The following is an 18,403-nucleotide window of genomic DNA, read 5'->3' on the forward strand; positions in this document are numbered from 1 at the left end:
ATACTATATGTATACAATAACGAACGAGCGAGCGAACCGATCTTAAATAAAATAACTAGCTGTGGTAGCGTGATAATGGGGCTACAAGGGTCGCGGTTTAAAGTGTCAGTGATGAATCGGGTCGGGGGTGTTTTTTGTTTATATTATAAATGTGGTGCTCGAGAATACTAATAATATAGAGTATATGCTATACTGTCAAGAATATTGAACTGAGAGTGAAACGAAATATCTTGCTTTTTCTAGTCAAACATTCTTAGGCTTCCCCCCTCCCTTCCCCTCCCTCAACGCTTTTATGCACAGACCCTACGGATTGAGAAAAACAGCACGCGAGCGCGGTGCTAATGACGATGATGGCTCGAGCGCTAAAAATACAACGCAGAGACGTTTACATATTATGATTTTCTGGTCGAAAAATTGGCAACAATCGTGTACGTAATAATAATAATGAAATGGCGTGGTGTGCTTTTGGATGGGAAAATAAGTCAACGCCCCAACTGACGGTGAACTCGAAAAAATTATAATATAATATAAATATACGTATTATACATGATAATAACGAAATTATTCATGTTATAACATTCAAACCGTCGCGCGGAGAGTTCAATTGTATTTCGGCCAGCGCTGTACACGACGAACGAAAACGATGACAATGGCGTCTGCAGCTGAGGACTAAATTATAATATTTTTGTTATTATCATCGCATTATGTTCGATTGGTGGTGTGTAAAAAAATATTCCAAATATAAATTACAACAGATCTTTGAAAAAAATTTGTGTGGTAAATGCAATTCAGAAAAAGGTCGTTTCGCGCGCACGCGTCCCTCCGCTCGTCCGATTTCAGCTCTGAGCGAACGCCCGATAAAAACACATTTTTTATAATAACCTTAACCGAAAGCGCGCAACTTCGTTTGTGAAAATATAGAATATATACATAATATATAGGTAAACACAGGTATAGGTACATAATATAATTGTCAAGGTCCGATTCCATATTATAATATTGTAATACAACATAGTTTTAAAATTTTTTTTTGATTTGTATACCTACTTTATGTTGATGATCATCATTATTAGTTGTACCTAACAGTACCTAATAGGTACTTAATTTGCTATGTATAGTTATATTCTATTTTTTTTTGTGTAGGTATATCATCATTATTTACGATGCGGTGAACGAAAAAAATAAAAACAATTCTCGGCCTGTATTTACGACTTTGATACGTCATTCGTACCTACATATATATAATATTATATAAATATCTATTTTTTATCTAAAAAGCATTGTTATACTGCTGTAATCACAATACGGGTATACCTGCTGCATATTATTACTGTTTGTCCGTTACACCGCGGTTGCAGTGCGCCGTGGATTATAATAATATTGTGTGCAGAATAATATGTCTGTTTTTAGTGGCGTATGCGTTCGATAATCGGTTTTTAATTTAATATATTATTATGCATGTATTATGATTGTTGTTGTTCGATCAACATTTTGTCTTGAGCATGTTCCTGTGGGTAGGTACCTATATAAATATAAATAATATACTTAATTGAAAAAAAATACGTACTTCCTTATTACTTATTATTTATATTATTGGACTATACTAAAATGGTGAAGTACATAATATTAATATAGCGACGAATCGGAACGATGAAACTTTCGTTGAAAATATGAATATTTTGTTCTTACAGCTAAAAACGTGAATCGATCTTTCACACAGCGATCGACATTAGTTCGTGCTCTTATACTAGGTGCCTTAACATTTAAATATTAAAAAAAAATGGCGTACTATACAATTAAATATACGTTACATATATACGCATGGATAAAGTTTCTCCCCTTTAAATTTTACCGCGTAAGACTGCGTATGGTAATTTTAACCTTAGCCCCGTGGCAAAGAAAACACTATACGGAGTGATACTATTTTTCATTTTTCTATATTGCGCGTTTGATAAACAGTATAATATAATATAATAATATTATGAATATAGCGCCGCATCGATGTTGGTGTTATGATCGACGCTACGATATGTCGATATTACAATGAAATCCCGTTATTACAGCAATATAGTTAGTTATCGAGTCCGCCAATCAATTAACAATTTAGTAGTAGGTACTACTACTACTAATAATAATAATAATATAAATTGGGTGTTGGTGATATCATTTTACTGAATAAACATAAGGTATGAAAACATTAACATACATTATAAGACAAAACTCATAACCACCAAATCCAAATGATAATTAACTGGAGAATAATATAATAGTGAGCACTGAGCTGCGTAATATATTGTTCTATGCCTCGTGACTTTGTTATTATCAACGTATGCGATAGGTAAAATAATTTTAAAGTAAATTTTTACCTTCTATAGTTTGTTTACTTATATAAAAGTTGTTTTTAATTAAAAAAAATATATGATGTTATGGTTAATAAAGCCGATAGATAATTTAGGTGTTAGTGAGTAACACGCAATCAGTACTGAACAATGTATTAGATTTTATGATGTAATGTATAAACAATACCGCTAAATTCTGTACTAGAAATTTTTTCACAATACAAAAATATGAAAAGCAATTAACTCGCATTATACCATTGTTAAAGGTAGGTAGGTACATAAATAGTATATAAAATAGTATTATTAATTATACATATTTGAGGAATCATTACATTTTTTAAGATAAGCTCTTTTAAAATCTAATTTTACGGCAACAACACGTTTCAATACAAAACAACTTTAATTTATCAGTACTACGGTCTACGTTAGATATTTTATACTGCACATGAATGATTTTAATATACGTAAAACCGTATACATTTAAAAAAAAAATTTAATTCTAACCTCACGGCAAATAACTGTTGTTTACTACTTATCTAGACGTATAATATAGTTGTATACACAGTGGCGCAAAATTACCCCTGATTTTTTTGGTGGATGGATGGATGGGTGGACCCCGCCCCCCCTGGCCCTAAAATATTTACATCATAAAAATTCTACTACGTATACAAATATTAAATTAAACTATTGAATCATTATAGGCTATAGCCTATTAGCCAATATAGAGGTAACTGATTCAATGAATGCAATTGCAGGAAAGGTATAAATGTATAATAATAATAATAATATAATACGTTGCGTATAGGCACTTCAGGGTGTGTACGATGTACCTATACTTACAATGTACCTACATGGCTACATGGTGTACACGAAATCTTTGGAATAGCGTTCGCAACAACCTTTGCGAGACACAGTCGTTTGATTTAAGAAAAGGAAATCATCGAAATGTTCAAATGTATCAAGGCACCGTTAACTATATTATGTTATCATTCTTTCAGATTCACCACTGCAATCTGAAGTCATACCTATGCACAATATTATAAGTATATTAATAATCTGTAGTATATGATGACGAATATATTTGACGAAACGTCGAGATTCTGGAGTCTCAAAAAACCACTATCTCACTGTAATCAGTTTATTATAATAAATAATAATCATAACATCATAGGTATAGTATATTTTAATATCACGAACAGCGATGCACGGACATAGAGTGCAGTACTGCAGTATAATAATATAATATAATTATTATTGCATTGTTGCCGAGGGGGTAGAAAAATTCGTCGGTCGTTTAAATTGCCGACAACGAGAATACAATTCATGGAAATTGTGTCGCCGTCTCGGGTCGCAATTATCGTAGATATGCACGATGTATTATTAATATTATTATTATTATTATTATTGCTACTATTATTATATTATTATATTATTATTATGACGCTATAGCTTGAGTGTATTATGTTAATGTTGTCGAAGGTCGTGTTCGTTGTCACTGCACCGGTGTATGTGTGTGTTTGTGTGTGACGCGCAAGGACTGACATTGATTTCAGCAGACGAAATACGTGCGCGCACAAAACCTTGCAGTGCGCGCTCGTGCAAGAAGAAGAAACTCCTCGAGTTGTGATATTATATTATTGTTGTATATGGGGGGGGGGGGATAGATAAATTTCCTCAGGCCTCTGGTTATGACTATAGAGGACAATTTCTAAAACGTAGTTTTATAGTTTGTTTTTCGTCTCGAGACGTTGTTTTGGGGGGGGGGGGGAGAGGGGGGGCCATTCATAGCTGTATTAATTGCAAATAACGTCCTCGCAAATGTTATCTCTATATTTTTAATTGTTCAACTGGCTTTGTAATTTACATATTATCGAGAGTATAATATAAATATATAACATACTGCTGCACATTTGCACATGGTCCCAGAGCTGAGAATTATGTTTAAGGTGACTTTTTTTTTAACTCGAGTATAGGTGGTATACTGTATACATATTATTATAACATAAATACGAAATTAGAATATGTATGTGATACCCATCAGCTGTGTTAAAATGTTGAATTAATAAATAACTTTCAATTTCAATTCGTAGCAGTTATATACGCATATTAGTTATAAATGTATCATTGAAAAAACAAATAAACCTAACTGTGGTTTATTGACGGTTTGAATGCACCCAAAACAGCCCCTGGCCTCGGCATGCCCTTGTGCATATAATACATATGCACCTTGTACTGCCCGGATTTGAGTTTTCCGCCGACTGCATCGCACGGTGCACCACACCAATCCGTCAGCTAACTTTAAATAGAAATATAAACGAAAAGAAAAACCAGCAGAGGCCAGACACACGGTATACAAATATAGGCACCTAGTTGTAATAACTATAATACCTTATTGCATCTCTGTCACTGTGCCACTACAATATAAGTAACAAGTCCATAATTGTGACAAAAAAAAAACAATGTGCAACGGACAATTGTATTTCTATATGTTGGTCAGACTTTTAAGACTGGGGAAGAGGGAGTAGGAAGTAATGGACACATTTTCGTAGCTATTCGATTTAATAAGTCTAAAAATTGCGTTGATAATCGGACGGTATACTACATAAATGCTATGTAATCATTATGCAGTGTTGTTGGGTTTTCCTCTACATTGTATATTATACGTTTGGCCCGGGCGCATGTGCGCGACGCAGAGGTCGTCCGTGCAATTTATAACAATGTAACTATATACAAACAATAATATGCATTTTTATAAAAAAAATTTCATTTCCAACAACGGCACACAGCCGCCACTTATTGTATTGTGTCATACGTCGACAAAATCGACTGGCACACGCGCGCACAGTAATAATAATAATAATAATACAAATGGATGCAAGTCGCGCGCGTGTGTTGTAATAACGATATGACCTTGAAGAAAAAATACGGCACCGTCCGCGTATATAATATTATATATACACATTATTATACACATAAGTAATATACGTATAGAGTCATAGAGGCATTTTATTATGCACCGAATCGGCATACCGTCATCGTCAGGGGCAGGTGCGCGGGACGACAACGATTGAGGGCGGCGGTCACGCGAACCCAAGTGGATTTTTGACTGTTTCTGATTTTTTTCACCACTCAGCGGGAATTCGAAGCCCGTCGCAGCGCAAATAAAAAGAAACCGGTTTTGGACGGACGTTTTTTTTTTGTATTTCGTTTCGTTTCCTTTACCTAATACTCGTCGTGTCTCTCTCCCCCTATATGTATATATATATATATATATATATAAATACGAGCGAGTGATGGAAAATTAATAATATCATATACGCACATATATATATGAATATGGTCATATGGATGGGTGCGCTAAAAGGGTTGCCAGGCCAAATCAGGGAATGACTGAGACGTGTCCTTTTTATACATTTATACAATATGTATATACATAAAGATAGAGACAGAGAGAGAGACGGATAGAGAGAAAGAGTGAGTGAGAGAGAGAAAAACGCATGACTCCGATGGTTGTGCATACCATTGGCAACGGCGGCAGTGGTGGCGCGAGGTGACGACGGGAGAGAGGGGTCAAGGTCAGTGTTCCGTGAAACCAGTTGTGGTCCCACAGCAAAATAAAATAATAATAATAAAAAAATACATATATATCGAAAAGATCGGCTCTCGCACGCCAGAAATTAAATCGGAATTTATTTAACTATATTATATTATTATTATGCACGCTTGGCCCGAGTGGCGGCGGTACAACTGCCAGCGGTGGAGGCAAGCGGGTAGTCGAAACGACTAAGAAAAAAGCGAACTACCACGCGGCATCAGAAGGATTAATGAACTCTTCCACGAGGAGAAGTGATGATGGAGAGAGATGGAGAGAAGAAAAAAGTGAAAACGATTCACAATATATACGATATACCCACTAAAACACACCTGTTTCAAATGTGTGTGTGTGTGCGTGCAGACGAATAATAAGTATATTCTGAATTTTTTAGTATCATATTTCGAGACTAGATTCGTAGACAAAATCATGTCTGGCGTAGAAAAAAGTAAGAGTAAAAAAACTATACACGAATTAAAACACAGTTTCAAAGTTATATTTCACTCGTGTATAAAAACGCATACTAGAACTAGATTTGATATCGTCATAACGCATGTGTGGCCCAGACAAAGCACCCCTGCAACTGTAACAAATAATTAAGCAATTATTAACCAAGTCGATGGAATAGCATTTATCATTTATGGTTATACTATATAGTTAGACTATATAATATGGTTACCAAGCTTAAAGTTATATCGGAATGGATATAATGAGTATCAATATCATAATATTATCATGATGTTTTTATTATAGCCAATGCGGAAGTCGTCTTAAACATAACTATAAGCCTTATGTTGAATATTGGTCTGATTTTCAATGTTTGATGTATGTGCTTGTATACATATAACCTATATATATATGGCAATACTAATATAATAATATACTATCGTTAAACTTAGCGAGTGGGCAATATCAACACGCGATTACTGACCACTGCAGTAAACTGTTCTTGTGTAATGTATATATTTTTGCGAGATGGATTAAAAACTATATTATAATAATATATTAATATGTACGGAAACGTTTCGTCTGCAGCCCAGCTGTCAAGTATCTAAATTTAATTTAAAAATATCGTAGCTACCATGCGTATTATATAGCCCACCATAATCATGTGTATATGTATAATGGCCAATATAGGTAGGTAATAAATAATAAGAGGCGGTATGTAGACGCCGTTTAGTATTCCCGCCGAAAACCACGCATGGAACTTTTGTTCTCTCTCTCTTCCATTCCGTCTCTACGCGATGTTATTATTATTATTTTGATTTAACGATATCCATAATATGCAATTTATAATTTTTTTTTCGGCAGGTTCCTAACCTACGTCGTATGTATACGCATCCAATCGGCAACGCTCAACCGGTTATTGGGCCCCACCGCCGACCATACAGAGATTTGGCAACGGTGCAAAAAGGAAGGAAAAAAACACAAAATCCGAGTGCGTGCACATATTACGCACACACGCTCAGCACGTGATGTGTACCCAAACACACACATTTCGTCCGCCAAATATTTGAGCGAACCGCATCAATTACTACGACTGAGCTTCGTCGTCACTGGCTCGTTATTTTGGGAATAACAGACGAGCGCGCCTCGACACGACCGACCGACCCGAAATTATAGGAAAAACGTTGCTTTGTGAACTGCGCGCGAAAACAATTTTCGATTATTCGCTGAATAATTCAAATATAATACTACTATCTGATCATAATTGTACGACGTGCGTGAGCCCTTAATCGTGTTGTCCTAGACCCGGGACTTACGAATATTAGGTACCAATATCTCGATTAAAAATTTATATATTATGGGATATAGAGTAAATTTATGCGCGCCCGTCGCCCACAAATGTTGACTGCGTAGCGTTTTTAACGATCTGAACGTTTACGTATCGATTTTATTTAAAATTAGTCGAAAACCGTTTGCCGGAACGTATATTTTTTTTTCATCCACGCCGAATCATAAAAGACCGCATATATGTATCCAAAGGAGTAATATTTATATCAAGTGTCATAACATTATTCAAATATTTTCGAGACTACGATCAGTGCGCGCAGCGCTGCAGAATATATTAGAGACCGGCTCGACAATATAATGGAAACGTGATTTGGTCTTCGCTGACTTACTATGAAATTATAATATTTTTATTTTCATCACAGCACAGGGTAGGTATACCTACGCGTATATCTGCCAAGAAAATTATAAAATTCGTTTGCAGCATCGTAACGTCATCTGCAGATGCACAGACCATAGCGATGCAACGCGTACGAAATCTGAGACTTTTTATGCAGGTGGCATATAATACCGTCTGATGTACGATGTAAATAATATATTATATTATATATATAAACTCCCGACGATGTGATCACTGAACCGAAAATGCCCATATATATTATAATGCTGCATTGCTGCAGTACTGCAGCAGGTACCTACCTATATACATAGGTATAATTACCGAAATATGTATGTATAGGCACTCCTCTCAGAGATCTGCAGTTTCGATAAGTCATTGGTGCAACTATATGGACTACTATGGAAATACCTAACCCCGTTATTACGCGTTTTGTGATTGAAAAAAATTGGTTAGGCCGAACGGCGAACATATACCGTTATTATAGCTGAACTATGAAGGAAAGTGCATTGGTGCAAAAGGGAATCTGTTGAGGAAGCAATTACGGTGGAAAAGGATAACACTGACTATAATTAATTATGATCACTACCGAAATAATTATATAGGTAAGTATAATTGCATAAGCACTAAGGTCTAAAGAAAATTTGTTCACTCAGTTAGCCTTCGGCCTGATTAAAACGAGCCTTTAGTTTAATATAGTGTACTTAGTGTATGAACGCCAATGAAAATGGCATAGCTTACACGCACGTAGGTGCAAATTTCGATTATATTCGTGTGAAACCTTTATGTGTATGCAGTACATTTACGTCATTTACCTACATCGCGAATGTGTGTATACACGCGTTCCACATATATATTCGTAGTTGAGCGATAATTTTTTTTCTTATTTGCGTCATTACGATGTAATAATATGACGACGGCGGATGCGAATGAGCAACACATAATAACACATCACATTGTCTATATTTATTGTGTATTATTATTAAACGGTCGGTAGATCGGGTGGCGTCGACTCACGTAAAACGCATATTTACACGAGGGTGCTGCTGCAGCTGTATATATAATAGTATAATACAGAAGCATAGTACCTGTAGGTACGTGGTTGTGGGAGGTAATGGACTCCACCTTCCCCACCCCCTACCGAGGCCAACCCCGTCCATCGTCACCGGTGCACAAGTACCATTTAATAATAATAATTAATACGATTAGTACAATTTTTTTGTCGGCAAAAGTATAATAATACATAGATATTATAATAAATTATATCTAATTATAAAGCTGAAGACTTTTTATGTTTGAATGCGATAATCTCAGAAAAAGTTATATAATATCAATAGATTTCTTGAGACTCGGATGGTGTTTGAAATTTATTCTCAACTCGGGATATACAGCTAGGTATAGTTATATTATATAATATTACAGTGTATAGCATTATAGGTAAAACGCTTGTAATTAGTTACCATAGGTAGTTACACTGGATTTAAAAGACAAGAGTGTAATAAATGGACGGTGGCAGTGGATGTTTTTGCATAGAGATATTTTTGAAATCCTGGTTTGGTAACATTTATATATCATTATTATGTAGGCAGAATATTCAAAAATGTAAAATGTAAAATATTTGTTAATTGGTACCACGTATAATTAATTATGCATTATTATGTTGTTCTTGACAGAGATTGTGATGGTTAACTATTAACAGTTAAATATGCACTCATAATGCACTATTTTCCCACAGTTCTAGATTATATTATTACTATTGTAATTTGTAGATATTTACAAGTGCACAGATTGCGATAAAAAAAAAAATGGCCTTACAGAGACGATGATGATTCGAACCTGCAGGAAGAACGACGATAAATGGCAATGACGGTATCGTTTATATGTCATGTCACGACGTGTATATAGAATAGCACAAGTAGTATATTATTAATTATTATTATTGTTATGTATATTTTAGATATATTAATAATGTATAATAATATATTGTAGTTATAATCGTTGGCCCAGAGACAAAGCCAGGAAGTGCATCCGACTGTAATATCTCGTATGGTATTTCTACTATTTTGTATACTGTATAGTATGAAAATATATACATACTCTGCAGATACAGCAGGTGTCCAAGAGGAAACGAAGAAATCCTATATCTTTTGACAATTTTTAAAACGTAATTGTTGGTTATCTGTATGTTATTGTAAAATAAATATCAATTCAAATTTTACCCGTCGATAATTAATTTGAAATCGATCAGTATACCTATGTCTATACCTACACATACTTATATATTATAATACACACATTCTCCATTAAAACGTGTTTTGAATTAATTTTGCTATTATTTCCAACTCGAAATATCATACAAATATTATTATACTACTATAGGTTACCAAACGGTATAAACCATATAATATGATTATATGAAATAATAATTATACTTGAATAGCGATTGTGTTACAGGGAAGTAAATTGAAATACAAATGTTTTACGATAAACTAAAAATCAATATAAAAACACCCTTTAAATGACCTTTCTGATGAAAACCAATCCACTTCGCATTTATCGGTCACGTTTCCGTTTTCTAGGAACTATAATTAATTATATTATTTAAACAAAGTTTACCTTGGTATAAAAAGTATTATATATATTGCTGTAGAATAATTACAAACTTACAAGTACCTACTACTAATTTGTTCAAGGGTAATTTTAAGGTTTCTTGGTGTATCCTTATAAAAGTATTTACGAAAAGCTCATATCTTATTTGACAAGAATTCACATAATCGCAAAAACTCCGTTGGACTTAGTGGACTTCGCGAATAAAAACAAATCTCTAAAAGAAGGTAAGAAATCGTTTAAATTTAGACATGCACATTGCACGCGTACAAGATATAAGATTAGTAACTGGTCACAAAATATAAGAGACAACTTGCAACTACTTTCATAAAACCTATCGATGTCATATAGAGAAACTGAAATTAAAAAACCGATAAAGATACCATGCATGTGTGCAATTTATTAATTTTTGTCGAATTGGAAAATAAATTCATCTGACTCACATATTATACATTACGTAATAATGTTATTAAAGCGCACTTGGCAAATAGTGCATTTAATATAAATAATTACAAATTGTAAGTGTCATAATATTAAAAATATTATTACAAATGTTCCATTTTTTTTTCAGTGGTTTATATATATCATTATGTACTCAGTGTACACTATACAAAACCAAATAATGTCTCAGCTTACAGGCGGAAATATACTTATATAGGTTATATATACAACAAAAATTACATTGTATAAATGTAAATCGATAATCGATAATTGATATCATATAATATCATGCGGCTACAAAATATTATAACTATACCTATAGGTAGGTATTCGTTTTTTGTGTCACTTATATTTTTGTCTGGACATATTAGAAACGATATATTTTGAATTCTTAGGAAAACTACATTATACAGGTACTTATATTATTATAAAATAAATATGTCATACCTACTTTGTCACACTGGTGAGTTTATTTAAAATCTAGGTATTCATTTTAAAATATTAAAAACCACCGCATTGTTATTAAATTTGCGCTAAATGTATTTTTTTAGCAAATATTGTACTTGTTTTTTCTCTTCCAACTGCGAAATGTGCACACTATCACAATGGTTGCAGATAAAAACGTAAATGTGCTGTAAACATAATGTTTGTTTGGTTTGAAACTCTGCAGATTGCGGTGTTTACCTAAGCACTTGAAATTTTTGATCTTGTACTTAGCTGGGCATATTATATATTCCCAATATTGTATTATACAGCCCACAGGTGCGGATACTAATCAGAAAAATGAACGATATTTCTCACTTATATATAAGTGGAATAGGTTTTCGACTAGATCTTGTCGTTTACACGCTGCACGGGAATACAATTAATAATGTATTATATGCACATTGCACATGATGACCATGATGTACTATAGGTAATGATTTGTACCTACCTATACGTTTCTCTCAAACAACAACTCTCGAGTGTTCGCTTTCCTTTTGTTAAGTTTTTGTCTGTAAGACTGTACACATATATATATATTTTATTGCTGGAAACGAGTTCGACAAAATTAAAAAAAAAAAAATCAGATTTCCTAATCCAAATTCCTATATGCAGTTGTAGCTCGTTTGTGGCGGCACAAAATGATATAATATAATTTATAATATATAGGTAACCTACCAGTTAGTTGGTGATCGGAGACAATTATAAACGCGAATGGTACTTACAACTTCACACGCGCTGTTTCGCGTTCGCGGTGCATCGGGCGGCCGCAGCGATTTTTTATTGTTTTTATCGTACACGCGAACACACGCGAGATGCATAGGCCCCGGCGCGGTGCGGCGAAACGAATCGTTTCCTGAGGGAGAAGAGAGAGAGAGAGAGAGAGAGTGTGTATATGTGCGTATAAGACAGACCTGCGGATGTGTATATAGTCGTGTGTGTATAGACCGGTTTTTCAAAATTATTATTATTTTTTATTATATTATTCTTTTTTCACCACATCCCCGATGACATTCACTTTTTATCCATTTTTTTTTTGTTTGCACTCGCGTCAAAAATGCCAGAAGCGGCGGCTGTGACGTCATTGCTGAAAATTCGTCGCTTTAAAATATATCTAATAGTTGCGTATAATTGGGTTTATATACATGGGTGGGTATAAAGATAATAAATAATAATAAATCTCGTTCGAATGATTGGGTAACAATATAATATGTATAACATTTTATACATATTTTATTATATTACATTAACTAAGTGGCCGTTTGTCTAATTTGTTTGGTACAACCGGCATACCACGACGTATTATAATACGCCTAAACAAAAATATTTTTTTTCCTATTCGACCAGACCACGTTTTTTCGTTTAACTATTCCCCCTGCGGTCTAAGATTTGTTCAAACATAACTTAATTTATACGATAATCGTACAATAATTATTACCAGCTATTACTTACCTATACAGGGATAGGTATATACATTATCAGCTATATGTATATAATAATACGTGTTGACTTTTTTATAATATGACAAATATAGTTTATTGCGCATTGTCACTGAAAAAAGGATGGGTGGAAATTTGCAATCCAAATATTATGTTAAATGTAAAAACCAAAATGTGCAGTGTGTATACCTAAACTGGGTTAAACCATAAGAAAGGCACATCCGAATCCTTTTTCTCGAGCGTGGGACACAGCAGCAACGTCGAACTCGGAGCGTATACACAATATACAGTATAAAATGATATCTAATTCTAATGTATTATTCATTCGAGAAATCGCTGATCTCCGTTTGTAGCGTGGCCTATAAAAGAAGCCCATTGCATCAAATGCATCATAATACTATCGTAGTTATTATCAATATTTTTTGTTAAATATAATTTTGAAAAGGGTAATGGTAATTAATACCTATAAATGATATACTATATGTGCGTTGGTGTTTGTTAGGTTGCTGATGCCGATGCTAAAGTTTATCATAGGCAACCATAGCTCAACAATATAATATTCGTCTAACTTATTATTTAATAGCAGAAAGAAAATAAAGTGATGGACATGTATGTCATAGTTGCAGAGAAGCTAGAATATAGACACATATATATTATATACAACTATTGTCTATTATATTATTATTATGCGATAGACCTTGTACCGTAATCGTAGCTATTTTTATTATTAATTTTTATTTTCGTTTCAGTAATTTCGAACGTTTAAAACTGCGCATTGCATATCGTAATTATTTGCATTTGTTAAATGCAATTATTTCGACCTTGGAAATGAATTTTTTGAACGTGTAATATATCTATAATATATATTATATATAGTCACCACGCGCGGTTTCAAATATGTTTATTCACCGATATATTGTCATCATCATTATCTAAGATTTATTTAGGTTTCGCCTAGTCATTTCTGGGAAAATATAAATCGGAGACAACGGCGCATTACTTTCGTTGCCAAAAACGTTTGTGAAACGGTTTATTAATTTAAAATATCGTAATTTCAAAAATGATGTACACGAGTGTAAACAGTAGAGTAATTATAACTTAAAGTTAAAAGTATAGCTGAACTACCTGGTGTCACTTATTCGCTCCCATCAGAGCTCCAAATTGGTATGAAATGGTGTTGTAAATTGTGAGTAGTTTTTAAAATTTTAAGTTTCAAATAATTGATGTTTTTAAGATTCATTGAGTACTTACTTACAGTGTGATAGTAATAAAACAATCAAGTTTGTGCACCTAAAACTATAGTATTGAAGAAAAAATATAGTATGTATATATAAAGTATGCACTGAAAACATTTTTAAGTTATGCCGTGCCCTCCTTTATATACAACAAAATTATTTAATATAATACCTATATATTATTACACACAATGTAATGCGTACTTTATGTATACTGTATTATTTTCGTTTTTCTCGTGATACATCGTACAAACACTGCTAGTCGGTTTTAATTTTATATTTGTATGTCACTGGCATACTGTATTCGATTTTTTTTAGACCCGGATGCACATGCGTGTGCAGGATGGCCGTTTAGCGGGTTGATATGCAAACGCACTTATTAACCCGACCCCGCAACGGCGGCGCTGCTACATGAGGCCATTGACCCAGCCGATCACGGGGACACGTGTTGAGTCCCTTCACCCCCTTTCGAAGTCAAGTGGCTTCGGTGGCGGTGCATCACAACCCCCTCGCCTATGGTGCCGCCTGCATCGTCTGAACATCCTTTCCGGCCGTCCTACGATAACGTGTGCCGAATTGCAATTCGGCCTGCCAATACAGTCTGCGGCCGCGGCGCCGTCACGGCGCCACCCGCACAACGGTTTTTATAATATTATATAATAATAATAATATTATCTTTTGTTCTGAATCGTTCCCTATAGCAAAGAAGCCCGTCAAAGCTTTACTACGTAGTTTTTGCAGCTCTTAATGCTGTTCATGAGTAGCATAATATTATTTAGCTATTAAAGAATATGCTGTATCAAGATTAATGTTAACACGGAAAACGAACATTTGTCAAAACGTAAAGCTATACTCTCCGCTTATATCATGTGATAAAATATACTTAAATATTAATTATATAATATTAATATATTTGAATTCCATTGATTCATATATTAGTTGTATTGGTAGGTAGGTTGATGTTTTATTCGTCAAAACGAAAAATTAGAATTTCTCGCACAATTATAATATTAGTGCGTATATTAGGCTAATGTACTTTACTTTATACTGAATATTAAGTGTCAGATATATTATAGAAACGTGATTTCCAGTCGTTTGTACGTTTCGGGCCTTAAAAGGTAATAGAACGAGGTGCGTTACCCTGGCACCCCAAGGTCAAATTTCGACTTGAAAACTGTTGGGTATTATGTTATTTGTTATGTAACAATTTGTAACCACAAAAAAAAAATTTTGTAATCACACCGGTACCCCCCGAAAAACCACTTTACAAGTTCCGGGTGCCAGGGTAACGTTACCCCGGCACCCCGTACAACAAAAAATGAAAATGTCGACTTGAAAACTGTTGGGTATTATGTTATTTATTATGTAACAATTTGTAACCACAAAAAAAAATTTTGTAATCACACCGGTACCCCCGAAAAAACCACTTTACAAGTTCCGGGTGCCAGGGTAACGTTACCCCGGCGCCCCGTGCAACAAAAAATGAAAATTTCGACTTGAAAACTGTTGGGTATTATGTTATTTATTATGTAACAATTTGTAACCACAAAAAAAAATTTTGTAATCACACCGGTACCCCCGAAAAACCACTTTACAAGTTCCGGGTGCCAGGGTAACGTTACCCCCGGCGCCCCGTACAACAAAAAATGAAAATTTCGACTTGAAAAACTGTTGGGGATTATGTTATTTATTATGTAACAATTTGTAACCACAAAAAAAAATTTTGTAATCACACCGGTACCCCCGAAAAACTCGATGTACAATATGTATGATTAGTATTTTATATACTATACGATATCGGACATGGCTTCATAATTGGAGAGCAAGCTATATTTGATGGTCAAATGAAAATGGTCATAATTAATTAGGAGGTACTCATATAAGATTACCTCGGCAATATTAAATTAATGGATGCAATGGATACAATTTCATCAACAGCCAATAAGCTGTTAAAAGGTATGCCATCATACATACAAGTTAACCGGTGTTCCGAACCTAACCTAACCCGATCTTTTCTGTCCAGAATTTTCTTTAGACAATAGATATGAAGTAATATCATTGACTGCTTATGAGGGGAAAATAAACATTCAAGAAAATATTAACAACTTCTTAGATAAGGAATTTATTGAGTGTAAAAGCTGCAAAAGTGAGAGAGTTATAACTGCCAGCATAAAAAACCATTTGTTGATAGAACTACTATCATTACCTACAGGTACTTTATACATTTTTAAATAAAGATAAAGAAAATCAATAAATTTATGTTTTTTAATCATTTTAATTCTTATACATTGTTCTATATTCTCAGATCTAGAAGCATCAATAAGCATATCCAATCTGAGTGATATAGGAGCAATCCAAAACAATTATGCAGGAGAAGTCCATTTGTATTTAGATGATATTCCAAAAACAATAAAAATTAATGATATTTATTTTTTGAGAGGAGCTATAGGGTTTTGTGGACAAGACCGGTGGGGATTAAGAGTGACCACAGGACACTATAAAGCGTTTGCATACAGATCAAATGACCAATGGGAAGTGTATGATGATCTCAGAGATGGCATATCATTAAATACAAAAAAGAAGGAAAATATTGAAATGCTATTGTATTCAAAATAAATTGTAAATATAAAACGTCAACATTTCGAATTAATTTTTATTTAAATATATTCCGTTTCCAATTAATACGTGAGGTGCTCAACAGGCATGTGACATTTATGTAAAATAAAAAAAAACATAGTTATCTTACTACAATTATTAGCAATTAATTAAAAATAATGCTAAAGAACACTTTACTGAAAATTAGAGTGAATTAGTAAAGTATAAGTTTAACTTATTTAACTATAAAAATTGTATTCAATGTAAATAATATAAAAGTATACTAAAATTAAATAAATAAAATTACAGGTAAATCAATATAAATTAAAACGATAGTCTGTCAGTTCATACTACTAAGTATATATTTTTAGTATACATTTATATTGCTGTAATAAATTGTATTAATCGAAACTTCTCTTTAGATCTAAATATATCACCTCATATTTCTCAATTGGTAGTAAAATGAGGCTATTTCAGCAATAATCAATAGTTTGTCAACAATTTGGGAAATCCATCGAAAATTGGATACAATTTTTTTTTAACTTAGAGTTTTGTACAACCTAAGTGTAAAATTGTATTCAAAATTTGTCCAAACATGAAAACTATTTTAATTATTCATTCATAACTTCAAAAACAATGGTCTAAACTCTAGATACTTGAAAATTGAAATGTAAACACATCTATATAAATGTCTTCCAAAATATTGAAAAACACTAAATACATATAATATATATAAAAGGAAGAAATCAATATTTAGGGACCACAAACATAGATGGAAAACTTTTTTTTTGAATTTAAAATGAATGGTTCAAATTGTCAACTGAACTGGACATAAGATATTGAGTTTGGTTCTAAAATCTTAATTTAGAAAAAAAATCCTATTCAACTTCTGAGACTCAGGTAAGCATATAATTCAAACATACAATTTTCAATTAATTTAAATACGAACTAAATAATGAATGTAAAAAGACAGTAGTTCCGAAGCACCGATGTGGTTACAAATTGTTACATAGTAAATAACATAATGCCCAACAGTTTTCAAGTCGAAATTTTCATTTTTTGTTGTACGGGGTGCCGGGGTAACGTTACCCTGGCACCCGGAACTTGTAAAGTGGTTTTTCGGGGGTACCGGTGTGATTACAAAATTTTTTTTTGTGGTTACAAATTGTTACATAATAAATAACATAATACCCAACAGTTTTCAAGTCGAAATTTTCATTTTTTGTTGTACGGGGCGCCGGGGTAACGTTACCCTGGCACCCGGAACTTGTAAAGTGGTTTTTTCGGGGGTACCGGTGTGATTACAAAATTTTTTTTTGTGGTTACAAATTGTTACATAATAAATAACATAATACCCAACAGTTTTCAAGTCGAAATTTTCATTTTTTGTTGCACGGGGCGCCGGGGTAACGTTACCCTGGCACCCGGAACTTGTAAAGTGGTTTTTCGGGGGGTACCGGTGTGATTACAAAATTTTTTTTTGTGGTTACAAATTGTTACATAACAAATAACATAATACCCAACAGTTTTCAAGTCGAAATTTT

General features: G+C 33.5%; 2 protein-coding genes across 2 annotated transcripts in view; one reads left to right on the forward strand and one right to left on the reverse strand.

Moving 5' to 3' along the window:
* LOC132946695 (uncharacterized) overlaps nt 1–18,403 on the reverse strand; it is a 56,583-nt gene that overhangs the window by 28,190 nt on the left and 9,990 nt on the right. The gene's annotated exons all lie outside the window — the stretch shown is intronic.
* LOC132947335 (uncharacterized) lies at nt 15,950–18,049 on the forward strand. The gene is made up of 3 exons (XM_061017599.1): nt 15,950–16,220; nt 16,288–16,476; nt 16,570–18,049. The coding sequence occupies exons 1-3, from the start codon at nt 16,172–16,174 to the stop codon at nt 16,878–16,880; spliced, it is 549 nt and encodes a 182-aa protein (XP_060873582.1). The 5' UTR covers nt 15,950–16,171; the 3' UTR covers nt 16,881–18,049.

Source organism: Metopolophium dirhodum, chromosome 6 (assembly GCF_019925205.1).
Source record: "Metopolophium dirhodum isolate CAU chromosome 6, ASM1992520v1, whole genome shotgun sequence".
In the NCBI taxonomy this organism is placed as follows: Eukaryota; Metazoa; Arthropoda; class Insecta; order Hemiptera; family Aphididae; genus Metopolophium; species Metopolophium dirhodum.

What these genes read in the sequence shown, in the direction of transcription:
- LOC132947335 (XM_061017599.1), top strand. Translation starts at nt 16,172, where the DNA reads ATGGATGCAATGGATACAATTTCATCAACAGCCAATAAGCTGTTAAAA. An exon ending in AGCCAATAAGCTGTTAAAAG is followed by an intron (nt 16,221 to 16,287) that starts GTATGCCATCAT and finishes TTTTCTGTCCAG; the next exon opens with AATTTTCTTTAGACAATAGA. An exon ending in ACTACTATCATTACCTACAG is followed by an intron (nt 16,477 to 16,569) that starts GTACTTTATACA and finishes CTATATTCTCAG; the next exon opens with ATCTAGAAGCATCAATAAGC.